This window comes from Penicillium hordei (genome assembly GCF_028827395.1).
Source record: "Penicillium hordei strain IBT 12815 chromosome Unknown utg000001l_segment0_segment0, whole genome shotgun sequence".
Lineage (NCBI taxonomy): Eukaryota > Fungi > Ascomycota > Eurotiomycetes > Eurotiales > Aspergillaceae > Penicillium > Penicillium hordei.
The window spans coordinates 1387361-1404451 of NW_026623142.1; the positions used below are offsets into that span (position 1 = coordinate 1387361).

Here is a 17091-nt window from a genome sequence, read left to right on the forward strand (position 1 = left end):
TGACTTTATTTTAAAGAATGTGATATATAAAATTATTGACAGCTGTAGAATAATATTAAATCTTGGTAGATCGAAGAGGAATTCTAGATATTTTGACCATGTAGAGGTATTCCGTACCCCGGGAAAATGTAAATCATCTGCTCGAAGGCGGTCTGATGCCTGCAGGACTAGGCGGGGCAGAAAAAAAACATCGGGAAAAAAAAAAGACGAAGCTAGTGAGACGACTTGGACGATTAGGATACCATTTGTGCTTGACTTGGTGAAAAAGTCAGAACGGAATTCTCACTTGAAAGGCTAAGGGGTTTCTTCTGATTACTTTGGACTCTCCGATATATCCATTGTCGTCAGTGTGTCCATCGATATCAGCATGCCTTCTTCGGCCGATAATTTCGATCTGCCTCTTGCGAAGAGGCAGAAACGAGTATCGCAGGTTAAGGCAGGAATACGTGGTTCCAAAATCTTTGCTCCTTTCCGTGTAAGTTGAAGAAACACGTTTGAATTGCTTCTGTTCTCTAAACTGACTTCATCGCTATAAAGACACTAGGATTGGTGTCTCCAACACCCGTTCCCTTTACATCGGTGCGCCTGGGTAAATCAACCTTTCAAATCACAACCTCCGTGGGACACTCACTGCAGACTTATGATTTGCGTCGAGGCTTGAACCTCATCTTTCTGAGTCGACCGCAGACACCGGAGATCATTACGGCAACATGTGCGTGGCAGGATAAGGTATTCGCAGCTTGGGGTCATCTTCGGTCGCAGTCACCCGGAGGCGTCTGGGTTTTCAAGCGCGGCAAAAGAGTTGCCGTCCTTGAGGGCCCCGCAGACCTGATGGGACCCATCGAGCGCTTGGTGGTGTTTGGTTCGTGGGTGGTTGGTTGCTGGACCGGCGGCCTCGAGGTTTGGAAAACGGGCACATACGAGCACTATGCCAGTCTGCGCCCACAGGGTTCATCTGGAGAGAAGATCTACACCGGGATAATGTGCAACATGCCGACTTATCTGAACAAGATCTTTGTGGGCCGATCGGACGGAGCGGTCGATATCTGGAACCTCCGCAGTGGAAAGCTTCTTCACACATTGCCTGCTTTGTCGGCAGATGCTGGGCCCGTGACTGCGATCCACCCCACTCCTGCTCTGTCTCTTGTTGCCATTGCCTACAAGGGCGGTGCGTTGGCTATTCAGAACGTTAGCTCAGGTCAACTGATTTTGTCTCTCAAGAATGCATCATCTCGGGGTCTCCCGGTAACATCCATCACTTTCCGCGGCGACGGATTGGGTGCTGGCCATGATGGTCGCAGCTCAGGTGTCATGGCCACGGCGTCAAGTGGTAGCGGCGATATCACACTCTGGGACTTGAATAATGGAGGTCGCATTGCAGGCATTCTTCGTGGAGCCCATCGAGTGTCAAGCGGCGAAAAGCCCATGGGCGCTAACCGTGTTGAGTTCTTGGATGGACAGCCAGTGCTCGTGTCATCAGGCGATGACAATTCTTTGAAGACTTGGATCTTCGACGAAACACCATTTTCGCCCATTCCTAGACCTCTTCACAGAAGAAATGGACACTCTGCCGCAGTCAGCGCTCTCGATTTCCTGCCGACATCTTCAGATGGTTCCGAGTCTGGCGGCAAGTGGCTTCTTAGTGCAAGCAAGGATTGCAGTCTCTGGGGGCTTAGTCTGCGCAAAGACAGCCAGCACACCGAGATCTCGCAGGGTAGCTTGGAGCGCAAGGCTAAGAAGGGAGGACCATCGAACATCTCAAGTACAGAGGATCTCAAGGCTCCCGAGGTTACATGCATTGCCTGCAGCCTCAACCGTGATGGCGGAATGGGAGTCACTACTTCCGGTCCGATCTGGTCAAACCCTAAGGTTACAAACGCCGATGCTTCCAATGCAACCGGCTGGGAAAGCGTGGTTACTGGTCACCGAGGCGACAAGTTCGCACGTACTTGGTTCTGGGGCAAAAAGAAGGCAGGTCGATGGGCGTTTGCAACCAGTGATGGAACAGAAGTCAAGGTATGCAGGGTTTTACACATGATTGAACAGATTTTCTCTTTTGCTAATTCATTACTCGCAGAGTGTGACTGTTTCACAATGTGGTACTTTCGCTGTCATCGGATCCGCTGGAGGGTCTATCGACATGTTCAACATGCAGTCAGGTCTGCACCGACAAAGTTTCCCGGCTCGCCCCCAAGCTGGCCGTGGCATCAAATCTAATGCTCAGGCCACGATCGCTGCGGCTACTAAACACACCAAGGCTGTGACTGGCTTGATGATTGACAGCTTGAACCGCACCGTTGTCAGCTGTGGTCTGGATGGCAAAGTCAAGGTACACCCCACCATTACCTCCTTTTTCTCGGAATTCACAAATTGACCTTTCTGGAATATAGTTTTGGGATCTTCTCTCTGGAAAATTCATTGATGAACTAGACTGGCACCCCATGGCTGCCATTACTGGACTTCGCTATAACAAGGCTAGCGAATTAGTCGCCTTCAGCTGTGACGACCTCTCCATCCGTGTGATTGACCTCGAGACCAGAAAGCTCGTTCGTGAGTTCTGGGGATGTGTGGGTCAAGTCAATGATTTCATCTTCTCAAATGATGGACGATGGATTGTTGCTGCCTCCATGGATTCGGTGGTACGCGTATGGGATATGCCCACCGGACATCTGATTGACATTTTCCGGGTTTCAAGCACATGTGTCGCTCTGGCCATGTCTTCAACCGGTGAATTCCTCGCCACCGCACACGCCGGTAGCATTGGCATCAGCCTTTGGAGCAATCGCAGCCTTTTCATGCCTGTGTCGACCAAAAATCTGGACGAGAACATTATTGAGAACGTTGGGCTCCCCGCAACGTCAGGAGAAGGCGGTGCTGGTCTCATTGAAGCTGCCTTTGTGGATACTACCGAGCAAGATGAGGAAGATGGCCCCGTACTAGCGACGGAACAACTACAACACGACATGATGACTCTGAGTCTTGTTCCCAAGAGCAGATGGCAGTCATTGATTCACCTAGATACTATACGGGTAAGTTTTTATTCCTGCACGAGTGCAAGTCTCTAGCTAACAGTTCAATAGGAACGTAATCGTCCCAAGGAAGCCCCCAAGGCACCTGAGAAGGCTCCTTTCTTCCTTCCTTCTCTCCTCGGTTCCAGCGGGCCCGAGGCCGCCAGCGAAATCCCCGGCGCCGAGGATAGCGACGCGACATCAGTGGCCAAAATCGCTGAAGCCGAAAGGATGCGGATTGCCAAGTTGCAAAATGGTGGGACCGCCAGTGCTCCTCAATCTATTTTCACTCGATCATTGGCATCCGGCCATGATTCCGGTGACTTCAGCTCATTTATCGACCATCTCAAGACCTTATCTCCAGCAAAAGCAGATCTCGAGATTCGCTCACTGGATCCTCGGGTACGTGATGGACACTCTGAGCTGTCCGATTTCGTTGTTGCCCTGACTGCTCGCCTGAAGTCGAAGAGAGACTTTGAGCTTGTCAATGCTTGGATGGCGGTCTTTTTGAAAATTCATGCCGACACTGTGAGTCTCAGCTCTACTCAAGATGAGCCTCAGTATCGTCTGTTGCAAGACGCTCTAGCAATTTGGTCTGCTGAGCAACAGCGGGAGGGAAAGCGCCTGGCTGAGCTGGTGGGCTACTGTCGCGGAGTTGTTGGATTCTTGCGATCTGCTCGGTAATTTCAATTGGACAGATCCATAATTACTGCATAAATATTTCTCGGAGCATCACTGCCTTTTGTTTTCTTTCTTTGTTAATCTATCATGCGTGTTACGTCGAATCTATATCAATGGTTATACATAAAGTTGTTTTGCACATATTAAACTATTTTTACTGCCTATACTCTAGCTACAACACCAATTAAGAGGGAAACATCTTAAACAAAAGGCATATAAAGAGACTATCAAGACGACCAGAACGACATGACAAGGTCGTACAAGCGACTGTTCTTGTCTAGAGTTGGAACCGGCGCCTCACCCCTGACTAATACGAAAAAAAAAGAGGTGGGAAAAAAAACAACCGCCACAACCAGAAGGGTTCTACCACACATCGGCTATGGGAATCCCTCACTTAACCAGGCACCTGCTTCCATATGCCGAAAGTGTCTTGTTAGATGGGAGGGCAGTCGATTCAGAACTTCCGCACGTCCAAGCCGTTGTCATTGACGGACCCAGTCTAGTATACCATGTCTACCGTCGGCTCTTGGGCTGGATGGACCCAAGCAGCGATGTCCTTGACTACCAGCCAACCTGTGATGAAATCAGTCGTGGGGTCAGCAGCTTCCTTCTCCAATTAACCAGAATGGGGGTTAACATGTAAGCCCTCACACTAGTCTGAAAACACAGTTATCCTCTGATATCAATTCTTCTTTCTTTCTCTGCCTTTTAGAAATAAGATATGCTTTGATGGCGCCTTGCCCGTCTCGAAGCGAGAAGTCCGCTATTCCAGAATTGAAAAGTTACGGCATCGATTGGAATTGGCTCGTCGGAACCTGTCTCTGCCTGCAACGCCCAAATGTCGCGATGTCATCCCGACTAAACGCGGACAGGTCTGGTGCAGTCGAGGCTTGCCTCAGCGACGGAAGGGTCTCCCAGAGAATCCTTTCATGGTCTCGGCGGTCTTTGAGGACTTGCGGACCCGATGGACTAAGGAACGGATCCGGAAAGAGGTTGACGATGATGTCAGTTGTCTTGTCGCCGATACTGATTACCCCTGGGCCGAAATCACCGTCATGGTGCCAGGAGAAGCTGATGTCGAGTGTGCCCGTGTGGCAAAACTTACCGGCTGTGCGGTGTTGACAGATGATTCGGATCTCCTGCTTCACGATCTTGGCGACAATGGCGCGGTCTTATTTTTAGACTCGGTGCAAACGTCCTCAGGTGTTTGGAATCCGGCCGACCCAGATATTCGAGGGCTGAGAATCTGTCCTCATTCGCTCTCTGGTCGATTGGGCATCCCCAGCGTTCAGTGGTTTGGTTACGAATTGCAGAAAAATCATCACCTGCGTTTTGCTGAACTTACGCGGATAGCTAAGGAGAGTAGTCAGGCGACCGAGCTCTCCTCAGAGTATCTGGAGTTTCTTCGAGAGTATCAACCTGAGACCAAAGATAACGAGGTGATACGTGGAGCAGGGCAGTCCGCACAACCAATGGATCCAAGGGTATCGGAGTTATTTTGGCAGTATGAACTTCCCAGTATTTACAGCTCCGGTGAAGAGCCACACGTCTATCTCGGGATTTTGAACGAAGACTCTTCCAGGCGATGTGCCTGGGAGCAAGGTCGAACCTATAGGTCCCTTGGGTATTCATTTTTCAACATTTCCCGTCCTGCTGCCAACCAGTTTGCGGCTGTACATGAATTTGTCCGCAGAGGTGGAAGGATCGTGGCCGAGGAGATCACTTTAAGCGGAATAAAAACCGTAACGTCCGACCTGGATCTCCTCCGGAGACGTCTGGCCCATGCACATGCTACCTTTGACCAAGGTCTCGCACCGGAGAGCTTCTGGGTTTTGTATGCTCTTTCCGATATCTACCGCGAAGGGGCCGGCACAACTACAGTTCCGAGTGCGAAGGAATTGGAGAGCTTTCTTACAAAGGGATATATGACGCAAAGTACCAAATGGGCGGATATTCACCTTCTTGCTCAAATGCAAGCTTCATTGTACTCTTTACGAATACTGAAGCAGCTTTTCGATATCGCAGCTCCTGGTGATGATTTGGTTGAATCCAGCTCACTACTCGCGGATTTACCTCCACTACACATAATGATGTCGCGACAGAAAATGATCCAGAGCTTTGCCAACACTCGTCTTGTCCGGCATGCGGTTCGTCAATTGATAGAAACTTATGGTTAACAGATATGAATATACATTGCAAGCCAATGCACTACGAGCTTCACAAATGAAAGACGGCATGGCTCAGGAGCCCTCAGGTAATGACTATGATCAGCTAGGGATTCGACACCCAGGCGTCTTTCTAGATTACAATCACATTTGCATTGGTGGTCACTATAGACGGAGAAGACATAAATGTGCCACTGTATAACCTTGCCTGAGAAGCCCCGGGTCCTTCAAATGATTCATTCCATTGGCACATAGGTTTAAAGTACTAAAGCCAGCCCTGGGAGAAGCGATGCTGCTGGTTCTCGGTGCAGTCGTTTTGTTTGATCGGATACAGTCGATTGACGGCATAATTTGGTCTTGCGTGTTGTGGTTGGTTGCTTGCCCGGTGCCCAGAGGCGAAAATTGTGTTACAAATTTCTGGCAAAGAAAGAAACGGAAATTTTGGTGGGTATCATGTGTGGTTGCAATAGCGGCAGACGACTGGGCGGTGGGATGTCGTTCAAGGCGCTCATTTTTCGGGGGCATCGGGAAGTCGTTCAATCACATATTTGCCGCGAGCGACACTCATGATGGGTGCTCCAGGAATTTTGCTATTACAATTATTAGAGTTTGGCTGGTACAGCGAGAATGGCGTCGAAATGTAGGTTACATACCGAATACGTCTCTTGAGATCACGATCGTTTGTGGCGACAATGTAGACACGGTGCTTGATAACACGGTCGACCAGACAGTCATCGGCATATGTTCCCTTGTGATCACACTTGACTCGCTCGAACCGAGGGTCCTTGGCTACACGCAGGGCAAGTCGGTATTTGGGGCCAAGCTTCTCCAACTCGGCAAGTACGCAATCGGTGACGATAGGGATACATTTGGCGTACAAGCAATCGAGCATTGTTGGAATGACCTCGAGTTTATGCTGAATGGTGTGAGAGATGAAATTGGTATCGACCAGCACGGAGTATGGGGGGGCGAGGGCCGTGTTGAACTGGAAGAACATTGACGAAGGAGCTTGGGGGCTAGAAGCGAAATTGTCAGTATGGATATTGTGATAGTGCTATACAATATCCTTACGCCTCTTTGACGAGATCATCCTTTTTGGCTTCTTTGCCTTTCTCGGTCTTGTCTTGATTTTGCTTCCTATAACCGACTGTTAGCAAGTCGCAACAAGACTGTGTTTCGTGGTTGTGACGAACAGGCGATTGTCGCGCATGGAGATGGCTCTCTTGGCCAGCGCAAACTTGCGAGTCTTCTTTTGCACTCCCATGATGACGAGAAGTGGGTGGTATAGTAGTGATAGTAGTGAGGAAGAGGTTTTTTTTTCTCTTTTCTTATCGGGGATCTATCTCGGGTTCGGGATGACTAATCGTGTGGATGGGCCCCGGTGGACATCCCGCTCGTCACCTGCAGGGCCCGCGGACAATCTTGTCTTCAAAATTCCCTTGTACTCAGCAATAATACACCTTCAAACGCTCATTATGTCCAGACCGGATGCAGAATTTGATATGACGAAAGTAAGTACCCCTACTTCGGTGTTCGCAAGCAGCATCTATTTCCCTGAACTACGCTGCTTGGCAACATTGCCCCTCTTACATCTACCAACTGCTCCAAGATTGGATAGCTAACTCATGATATAGGCACTCGCAGATCTTGCAAAGTACGTGAGCCCGCTTATAGCTTACATAAATAAATTCATGGTATTGACATCATATATTTAGGGGTGAAATGACTGCCTCCGCTCTGGAGAATCATCTCAACACAATTGAAAGCAAAGTTGATGAACTCTTGGCATCTTTCGAAAAGCAGGGTACTGCTGCAGCGGAGACTACATCTGTCGATGAGACAGACCCAAGTCAACTAGGCACAGATCAGGATCAAAAAGCAGAGCCATCAAATAGCCCACCCAAGTGATACTGGCCATCGGATCCCTTCTCTACAACTCCAATCTCTGTGATAATCCCATCGATCAAACTTGCAGGAGTAATGTCAAATGCCGGGTTCCAGACATTGACTCCTGGCGCGGCAATTTTCACGGTCTCAATCGCAATCTGGTCGGTGGCCTCAGAGCCTGCACGGGGACCTTTGATGCTGGTCACCTCGGATGCTGCACGTTGCTCAATGACAATGTCCTTTCCTGATTTTGTGGCCATATCGATTGTTGTTAGTGGTGCTGCAACGAGGAACTTGACACCGTGGTACTTTGCCAAGACAGCCAGGGCATATGTGCCGATTTTGTTGGCTGTATCACCATTGGCTGCTACCCTATCAGCTCCCACCACAATTGCATTCACGCCCACTTGGGTATCTGCGAGCAAAGCGGCCGCCATAGAATCCGTGATGAGTGTAGCTGGAATTTTGTCGTGAACCAACTCGAAGGCTGTAAGGCGAGACCCCTGGTTGTAGGGCCTTGTCTCTGTGCAATAAGCGTGACGTAGGATGTTCTTCGAGGCCAGCGAACGAACCACACCCAATGCGGTGCCATATCCAGACGTGGCGAGAGAGCTAGTGATTCAGGATTAGTGAGAACATACGACAGATAACGGATAACGTAGTAAATCGGCCCTACCCAGTGTTGCAGTGAGTCAACACAGCAACTTCTGAATTCCCTCTGGCCGCATGAGTGGCGATCCATTCTGCGCCATTGTGCCCAATTCTCTTGTTATCCTCGAGATCCTTTCCCATCATATCCTCTGCCGCCTGGATAAACGCGGCTGCGACTTCTTGGCCAGTGGAGCCCGATGTTTTCGTGCGATTGACCACTACGGTCTCCAGCTTGCGCGCAGCATCAGCGAGATTGACGGCAGTTGGCCGACTCGTCACAAGATAAGCAAGCTTCTCTGTGATATACTGGCACACCTCTTCTGATGATTGTGAAAGCTTTTCACCGTCCACAGCAGACGTTAGTTCCGAGGCGAGGGCAAGCATTGCGACGATAGCGATAGCAGGTGCCCCGCGGACTTTCATATCTCTGATTGCGTGCCATCCATCTTCTGTAGTCCGAATGGGAATGTATTCTTCGACGAAGGGAAGCTGTAACTGATCTAGAATCTCAAGGTTGCCCTTGCTGAACTTGATTGCTTGTAACATCTTCGTAGGTGACGGTAAAAAAAAAGTCCTGAAGACCTGGGTGAGGCGCGAGGAAAGATCTTTAAAAAGTACCGCGGGGACTTAGGAAAGCTTACTTAATCAGGGCTTATGAGCAGGGCTCCGCGGGGGGTACAATAAAGGTACAATATACATAGGTACAACCTTCCTAGGAACGTACCACCAACCTATGTATGTAGGTAAGATAATCAAGTCCTAGTGGGATCAAATGCCATATATTACTGCGTGAATGTATTTTGCGCCAATCAAAACACAAGGTCAATGAATGGCACATCGCCGCATCGCCAGAAAAGATTACCAAATCGCTGGGCAAAAAACAGGAGCTCATGGACAGGAGCTCATGGTCGTAGGCACCGATGTTCAGCTCAGTACAAAGCAGGGGAAAACAGAGCCCCCAGGCAGGTAGCCTCCATAACCCCAGGCTCGCAAGTCTGGTCAACTGCATCATAAAAAGAGCTGGTCAATCACCATCTAGGCTAGTATGCTGTCCCCCTATTAGCTAAAAGAATCTAAACCATTGCGATGGCACTCGAAGCGCGCCTTTCTTATCCACCTGCAGGCTATCATAGGTGGGCCCAATCGATAACATCGAACAGTGTATTTTTGGATTTAACTGGAGATGTAGAGTACTGTAGACGCTAGTCAGAAAGCCGTCGCGCAATTCATAGGATTGGAAGAAAAGTAAGGATTGACGAACCATTATTTCCACGCACGAAAGCATCGCCGTAGTTTCGTCGTAGTTTTCCGTTCACATATTCCTCCGTCTTTTCGAGGGCAATGTTCATGTATCCATCGACTGATTGTAATTCGCCTATATAAGCTCATTAGAAGCGAAATCATTGGGAGTTGAAAGGAGTCCATACCCTTGTATACGACTCCGGAATTCAGCTTCACGATCACAGGCGCACCGATGATCTCACTCAAGAAGACAGAGGGGTCTTTCCCTTCGGAGGTTGGGGCGTTCTCCATATTGGTGTTGTGGTCTGAAAGTTATTACCTGTCAGCCAGAGCATAGTTCAAGGGGAAAAGAGAGCCATACCTGGTTGAGATGTGTTTTGAATTAGGCGGAGGGATGAAGCATTCGAAAGTGAGAGACCAGGAAGGCGGTGAGGGTGATGGACTATCATCGCAAGCGGGGCGGGAATCGCTGATAAAGTTTTCGTAGGGAATCTGATACCGCCATTATATTCTGCCGGTATTGCCGGTCATAAAAATAGTATACCTTTCAGTAACTTTGCAAACAACATTCAAAATATTGAAATGATTAGATTTGAAAGACACGAGCTAGCCATATCTATGTAAAGTCAATTCATAAGAAATCGACAGAATATAGGTCTTATATTGTCAAATGTTCCGCTTGTCAGAAAGCGCGCTAGTGCATTTCTAGTAGGCGGTAAACAGGACGGTATTCCTTGAGGTCCCACTGCACCTATCCCAAGTCTGGAAATATATGATGCATGTTCCCTCCACTTAACTGCCAATTGTTTGGCTTATGCCCAAGGCTCATGTCATGCATTCTACTCTCCCACTAACATATCACTGATTGTAAACAAGTGCCCCCCGAGTCACCTCTTAAATCCGTTCGGTCATCCTACCATACTAGCATTTTTGACGACCAATCCCGGTTCCGAGAGTCATGAGCTTTTTCAAAAAGCCCTCATGGGCAATCAAGAATACGGAAAAAACTGGCACTGATTTTTATCGACGCTCAGAACAAACGTACTCTGATATTATTGCTGCGAACCGTGAAGCACACAACAAGCCGAAATCACCAGAAATTCCAGAGCATACCGAAGACACCAAAGATACCGAAGATACCGAAGACCCAAAACGAGAGAAGCGGCGCCGAGTTTCTGGGGAAAAGAGGAAAGGGCGCGATGATAGCAGTCTGGTGCGGAGTGTGAGCCGTGAGGTCGATAGCAACAAAATTGTACTACCAGAGCCACAAGAACTCCCTATTTCCTCGCATGATTCCTCACCCGAGTCAGTCAAGCCAATCAAACAACGCGAGGCAACCCAGAGACGCAGCTCAGAAAACCGCTTGCCCCAGTCACCGCAGAAAGTCAGTGGTCCGGAACCACTAGGTGCTCTGCCAGTTAAACCAGTGATTGTCCTCGCGGATGACTCGGAAACTCGAAGCCCTCAATCTGTTCAAACTCCTCGACCTATTCAATCTCCTCGACCTATTCAATCTCCTCAGCCTGTTCAACCGGCAGAAGTTCCAGCGGATGACCCGATTGTTCAGATCATGATTACATCTGAAATTGTAAACACCAAACCATTACTCGTCCATCGGAAAATGTCACAGCGGCTAAGAGATGTGCGGTTGGCATGGGGCAATCGCCAAAATTTCGATCCCCAAATACAGGCATCAATCTATCTGACCTGGAAGGGCCGACGTCTATTCGACGTGACAACGTGCAGGAGTCTAAACATAAACTCTGGAAAGAACGCTGCGGCGATCCCTGGCATTGATGATGACTACTTTGCAGACCAGAAAGAGCTGCGCATACATATGGAAGCGGTTACCGATTTACCTCTTCCGGTTAATCAGCGGATCCTCTCGCCTGATAGCGACAAGCCCCCTACAGCGTCGCAATCCCCAGAAGATGACCAGGGTGAGCCAATGAAACTTATTCTGAGGAGTCCTGGATACGACGATTTCAAAATCAAAGCAAGAAAAAAGACACTGATTTCACGACTCATATCTGCTTTTCGAGATAAACAGAATATATCTGTGGACCATGATATCTTTCTCCTGTTTGACGGAGACAAGCTCGACCCAGATTCATGTCTTGGCGATCATGACATTGACGATCTAGATCTGGTGGATGTCCAGATCAAATAATTCTCCTTGAAGGATCCGAACAACTGAATAATAGCTAATCAAGGCTAATCAAAGCTAATAAAATCATCCAGTTTGAATCTAGGAAATTTCTCTGTAAGATAATATACATACAATTTCAAAGTAAACATCAACTGGTATAGTAGTCCGGGTATCCATATCACATGATATCCGATAAGCCGTGGGGCTCTTTTTTTTTCTCCCTCGGAGGGGCCACCGACGTTGTTCGTTATCCTTTGAATTGATATCCTATCTAGACCCAATCGATCTCTACATATTGACCAAGGTCCCCAGAACCTTCGCATCGAACAATCTACCTGCAATTCCTGCCCGAAATCCCCCACAATGAAAGTGATCACCGCCAATTTCGTGACATGCGCCGTGAAGGAATGCAAGACATCACCAGCCTCGTTCCCATTACATTTCAACGATGCCGAGCTAGAGCAACAGGAACTGGATTTCCAGCCCGAATTCATCCGCAACGTCCTTCCCCGCATTGACTGGGAAGCCCTGCGCACCATTTCTAACGAGGTATGAACATCCAACCCCAACATCCAACAACAGATACCTAGCTATTCAGCATTCACCGACAATTACAAGTAAGCTAACTCTTGCGATCTTAGCTTGGTTTCCCGACTCTTCCGGACTCGAAGCCCGAGGGCGAGGCTCTTGACAACGAGCAGACATTGAAAGACTTGCACCGGTTGCTACTTGAGACGCACGTCACGGAAGGGAAATTGACCTGCGGGAACTGCGGTCATTCATATATGATTAAGGAAGGAATTGCGAACTTCCTTCTTCCAAGCCACCTTGGTGAGGAATATCATCTTTTGTTTTGCTTTTTCTTGGCTGTTCGTTTTGCTAATACGAGGTCTTTCCAGTCTGAACAACATAATCCCACATGCGCTTTTCACCCAAATTGCTTCGCAAATCGATACCCCAGGGCTAGGAACCGGTTTTTGAGAACCAGTCTCTCTTCCTTACCTTTTCTTTCTCTTCGAAAAAGGACCCTATGCAGTGGCACCAGGGTTATCAGATATCCGAGTCGAGTTCTTCTGGGATTTGATACATCTACGCTCTCACATTGCTTTCTAAGAGGACTTTGCTGCTCCAGGGCCATGACTCGAAACGGAAAACAGGCGAAATTCTTTTGGAATTGGTATATTGTACAAGAGAGTCTGTAGTTTATGAAATCACGATTGCCATTGATAAATGCGTCAATGCTCCCACGCTGAAAACGCCAGCCTGATTCAACGCCACCCGGTAGAAGAGAGTCAACAAACCTCCCAAAGAACTTTGGTGATAATCTTGGAAAGCGGGTTTAATTGAGGAATCCCTTGCAGCCTGTTGAGCCACAGAGACAGGGGATTCGATCATCGCTGTCCCACTCTCTTTCGAATTTGTAGTCGTACGTGAGCTCTTCATCTAATAAGCTCTGTTAGCATGTGTTTTCCCATGAAGCGAGCGCAGTTCACGAACCTCTTTCGATATCCCTGAGCGCATAAATCACAATCCGTTTGCTGCCATCGACCTTAATGATCTTAGCTGTGCAGTTGGGTGTACAGCTGTGATTGATGAATCGCGCAATTCCTCCTCTCTTTGTCGCATCGATGACGGTGTTCTCGTCGATTCGGAAGAGATAACTGCTGCCGATTCCGCTCTTCAGGTATCGTCTTTCTCTCATATCGGCAACTTGCTGACGCACTTTCTCTCCGACATACTCGATGATCATGTCATTGGCAGTGATGTTTTCCTCGGCATACAAGCCCCAATTATGAATGGCAGAGCGAGCGAAGCGCACAGGCTTTTTGCGCTTCTTAAGCTGATTGAATCGAAGAACGTCTCCTTCGCCGTTCGCAGTGGGAAGGGCTTGCTTTTGCGCATTAATGTCTGCAATGAGCCGGCGGTTGTTGACTCGCGTTGACCGGGATGTCGATTTTGATATTGTTTTAGCGGCTGCAATCCTGGCAGCTTCCGCTGCTGCTGCTTGTGGGTCTGCCTTTGCATTCGCTTCACGCTCCTCACGAGCTTTCTGAACCTTGATCCGATGGGGCAGGTATTTGGACTTTTCTGCCTCAAGAATCCTTTTGCGACCTTCCGTCCGCGCAGCTCCTGTGGTATTTGGCACATAATAGCCAGGGATACTGATGGCGTCCTGAGTTGTGCCAGTTTCCAGGCCATTGAGAGCTTTTATCTCCTTCTGTTTCCAACCCCATGCAGCAAGATTTTGAATAATTGATTCTGACTGATCCAGTAGGATTTCTCGCAAAAATCGCAGATCTTCTTCATCCTTGACCAGATGCTGCCAACCATCCAAATCAAGCACGATGGTTTCATCATCTTCCACCGTGGCCCGGGGCATATCCTTGGAAACGCCCCATTCAATCTCTGTTTTCGGCTCATCGATAGGTTCGGCTTTCCACGGTTCACTGACTGAAAGATCATCACCGTCGGGATGTTTGTGAGAGACAAGCTCGGTGAACTTGTCTGCGGGTTGATCGTGCGTTGGTAATTTGTTGTCATCCTCTGCAAGATCGTCGCCAATGGCCGTGGAAGTTTTCAGGTCTTGAAGCGCACCCTCATGTCCGACTGTTTCCGAGTCAATGCCAAATAGCTCATCCTCCTGTCGTTGCCGCTTTCGTGCTTCTTCTTCATCTTCGGTCAGTCGCTTTCTCTTGCCTGACGTGGGAGACAGCTGAAGTTCATGAGAGAGATCGCTAATTTGTTTTGTGGCATCCAAATCGTCCACATGTTCAGCACCGCGCTCTTCGACGTCTTGAGACGATCCCAGATCGTCTGACTGGTATCCTCCATCGCGTTCAAACTCCGATGTCGTTGAACTTGCGCGACTAGGGGGTCGGCTCTCTCGCTCATCGGCATCCCTAGTAGCAGGAGTGCGCTGCTCGTCATCCGAATCTTCATCATCGTGCAACTGCTGTAGGCGATGATACAAGGGCCGGACTTCTTTCTTTCGTAGTGGTTGCCTGCGCCGTTCATCTAGGAAGGCAGCACCCGCGTGGTCAAGACCATGGGCTTTCCGGATACGAGGAAGGGCAAGGACGTTGAGACCTGAAGATCTGAGAGGGTCTCGGCCGGCAGACATTTCACCTCGAGAGCCAGGAGTGCTGTCGATTTGGAAAACAGATCGTTTTGTACCTTCGGGGTCCGAAATACCCAGCCTTTCCCTTTTAGACGCATGCTTACTCGGTTCCAAATAGTCGTAGAGAGCTGGAGCAGCTATGCGTGACTTCACGTCCTCGAGAAGCTTGTCCCTCAGGTCGCGAATAATGATAGACAATACCTCTCGGCATGGATCCAAATCAAGCGCACGCTGCTTTTTCTCTTCTTCGATATCCAAGTCGGCCTCTTTCCTTGTCCGATCCTTTTCGGCCTTGTTTCGTTGTTCGGCGCGAAGACGTTCGGGGCTGGGACTTCGTTCGTAGTTCGGGTTCCCGTAGGGCTGGCTCTCCATATTCATGATATAGGTGAACAAGGGTTGCATGTGGCATAGTCGGTAACAGCGTTCAGTTTCCTCCTCACCTCGGCGCGAGTTCTCAAAGATGATATAGTAGCCGGTTTTGTCGCAACGAATATGCTTGTACGAAAAGAGCCTCAGTCTCTTCCTCAAGTGCGGAACCGTTGTGCTGAGGACGGGGACGTAACAATGCGCAATGAAAATGTATGGGTCGCGTTTGATCTGACTCAAGATTGGAGTTTCTTCGACCAATGATTGTACAACAGGCGACCGGACACCGGCCCTAGGACCTTCTGGGATAACGACCCCCGGCCGTAAGGATGACCTGCCCGAGGGACCTTTAGGCGCAGTCGGCGGTGGTTCGCTTTTCTTGATCTGGACATCCGGTCTCGGTTCGCTTACAGGCGGAAGAGTATTCTTGGAAGCCAGTCGCTGGGACTCGACTGCTTTCGTGGCCATTCGATCTGAGACAATCCCGTCGCGATCCAGCTCGACCCTAATCCTGCGTGTGCCAATACGCTGTTCTTTTTTGCATTCGAAGTATGCACGCCGGGCTGCACTGGATGCTGACGCCGGGCCATTTCCCCGGACTGAGGTGCTATCTTTGTATTTGATCGAACAGATCCCCAGGAACCGGCCGGTGATAGGGTCTGTGCGGTTTTTGATTTCGGCCACATCTCCAAAACTTGCGAAAAGCGCGCTGATCGGAGCGATCGGAGTCAAAGGGTCAAAACCCGTCACCACTACCTGTATCGGGGGGCCGGGGCCAATGCTCGTTGCCACGTCGTATGACCATGGCTTCAAATTGTAAGGCGCGGGTCGGTATTTGGTCTTCTGTTTGCAGCCGGATCCACGGGTATAATTGGCAATCGCACGACGCGGATCGGGTGGTGCATTGGATTGACCATTATTCACAATGTCCACATACTCGAGCTTTTTCCGCTTTTCTTTTGACGAAGTCCGCTTGTCTAAATCGGGGTCGTGCACAACCTTGCAGCCTCTCACATGAAGCTCGAGGTGTCGGGTTTGCGACTGAGGGGTCGGAGGGGTGTGGATTGGAGTGATGGAAGATTTGGTGATTTCGGGATTTGGTCTAGAAGAAGTACCCGGAGAACCTCCGCCTGCGATCTTTGACTGTGATGGACTAGTTAATTTGCAAGGGGGTGATGACTCCGCATTGGTGAGCGGTGTCAGTGTATCGATGTGTGATGAGATGGGGATTGCCGTGGGTGGAGGTAGCCCATTCCGATCCTCCACGCTTTTCGCCTTAGCGGGAATGGTCAATTCAAGCTCGTTGGGGACCGATGGAGTGCGAGCTCCCCCCTCGTCTGTATCGGGTTTGAGAGGTGTCCCAACGGTCGCGGGTGTGCTCGGGGCAAGAGACACTGGACAATCCGGGGTCCTTTCAGAAATTTGATCACCCTCGATATGTAATTTCCGTCGTTCCTGCGCTGTCTTGAAGCGCTTTTGCTGAAGGACTGATGGGGCGGTGGGGAAGAAATCTGCAAAGCCAGCCGAGGCGCGTGACATGGTGAGAGGTTGGCTACACGCCAGAGACCGTGGCGCGATCAGAAAGCAGCATCCTTGACAGTGGTGATTCGGCTATTGCGAACACATGCGACCGAGAAGGTCCTGGCACGGCAGAATTGAGGAAATTGAGATAAAGGAACTTTGCAGGTATGTCGGTTTCAAGAAAGAGATGAGAGAACAAAAGAGATCAGAAGAAAAAGGAGGATTGGAAAGCGATATCCAGCGGTTGAGTCTGCGGAGGTACGGTTACGCGCAATTCAAGAGTTTGCAGGAGACTAAAGACGC

At 49.4% G+C, this 17091-nt stretch overlaps 8 protein-coding genes across 8 annotated transcripts; 4 read left to right on the forward strand and 4 right to left on the reverse strand.

Moving 5' to 3' along the window:
• Positions 1–367: 367 nt before the first annotated feature.
• Positions 368–3692, forward strand: N7537_000523 (rRNA-processing protein UTP21; the record flags this gene model as incomplete). The annotated part of the gene is made up of 5 exons (XM_056891581.1): positions 368–475; positions 538–2016; positions 2078–2329; positions 2391–3029; positions 3081–3692. 5 exons carry the CDS (start codon positions 368–370, stop codon positions 3690–3692), a joined length of 3090 nt encoding a protein of 1029 aa, XP_056756576.1.
• A 376-nt stretch (positions 3693–4068) lies between these two features.
• Positions 4069–5866, forward strand: N7537_000524 (uncharacterized protein; the record flags this gene model as incomplete). The annotated part of the gene is made up of 2 exons (XM_056891582.1): positions 4069–4328; positions 4402–5866. 2 exons carry the CDS (start codon positions 4069–4071, stop codon positions 5864–5866), a joined length of 1725 nt encoding a protein of 574 aa, XP_056756577.1.
• A 434-nt stretch (positions 5867–6300) lies between these two features.
• On the reverse strand, positions 6301–7118 carry N7537_000525 (rRNA-processing FCF1 family protein; the record flags this gene model as incomplete). Its single annotated transcript, XM_056891583.1, has 4 exons — positions 6301–6444; positions 6508–6870; positions 6926–6991; positions 7048–7118. 4 exons carry the CDS (start codon positions 7116–7118, stop codon positions 6363–6365), a joined length of 582 nt encoding a protein of 193 aa, XP_056756578.1. The 3' UTR covers positions 6301–6362.
• Positions 7119–7725: 607 nt separating this feature from the next.
• N7537_000526 (S-methyl-5-thioribose-1-phosphate isomerase) lies at positions 7726–8938 on the reverse strand (the record flags this gene model as incomplete). Its single annotated transcript, XM_056891584.1, has 2 exons — positions 7726–8353; positions 8418–8938. The coding sequence occupies 2 exons, from the start codon at positions 8936–8938 to the stop codon at positions 7726–7728; spliced, it is 1149 nt and encodes a 382-aa protein (XP_056756579.1).
• Positions 8939–9565: 627 nt separating this feature from the next.
• Positions 9566–10083, reverse strand: N7537_000527 (U4/U6-U5 snRNP complex subunit LSM6; the record flags this gene model as incomplete). Its single annotated transcript, XM_056891585.1, has 4 exons — positions 9566–9585; positions 9654–9767; positions 9820–9939; positions 9996–10083. The coding sequence occupies 4 exons, from the start codon at positions 10081–10083 to the stop codon at positions 9566–9568; spliced, it is 342 nt and encodes a 113-aa protein (XP_056756580.1).
• A 509-nt stretch (positions 10084–10592) lies between these two features.
• On the forward strand, positions 10593–11804 carry N7537_000528 (small ubiquitin-related modifier domain-containing protein; the record flags this gene model as incomplete). Its single annotated transcript, XM_056891586.1, has 1 exon — positions 10593–11804. The coding sequence occupies one exon, from the start codon at positions 10593–10595 to the stop codon at positions 11802–11804; it is 1212 nt and encodes a 403-aa protein (XP_056756581.1).
• A 314-nt stretch (positions 11805–12118) lies between these two features.
• Positions 12119–13089, forward strand: N7537_000529 (RNA methylation protein TRM112). Its single transcript, XM_056891587.1, has 3 exons — positions 12119–12332; positions 12425–12633; positions 12683–13089. Exons 1-3 carry the CDS (start codon positions 12147–12149, stop codon positions 12762–12764), a joined length of 477 nt encoding a protein of 158 aa, XP_056756582.1. The 5' UTR covers positions 12119–12146; the 3' UTR covers positions 12765–13089.
• Positions 13090–13122: 33 nt separating this feature from the next.
• On the reverse strand, positions 13123–16806 carry set1 (histone methyltransferase SET1; the record flags this gene model as incomplete). Its single annotated transcript, XM_056891588.1, has 2 exons — positions 13123–13226; positions 13281–16806. The coding sequence occupies 2 exons, from the start codon at positions 16804–16806 to the stop codon at positions 13123–13125; spliced, it is 3630 nt and encodes a 1209-aa protein (XP_056756583.1).
• Positions 16807–17091: the final 285 nt, after the last annotated feature.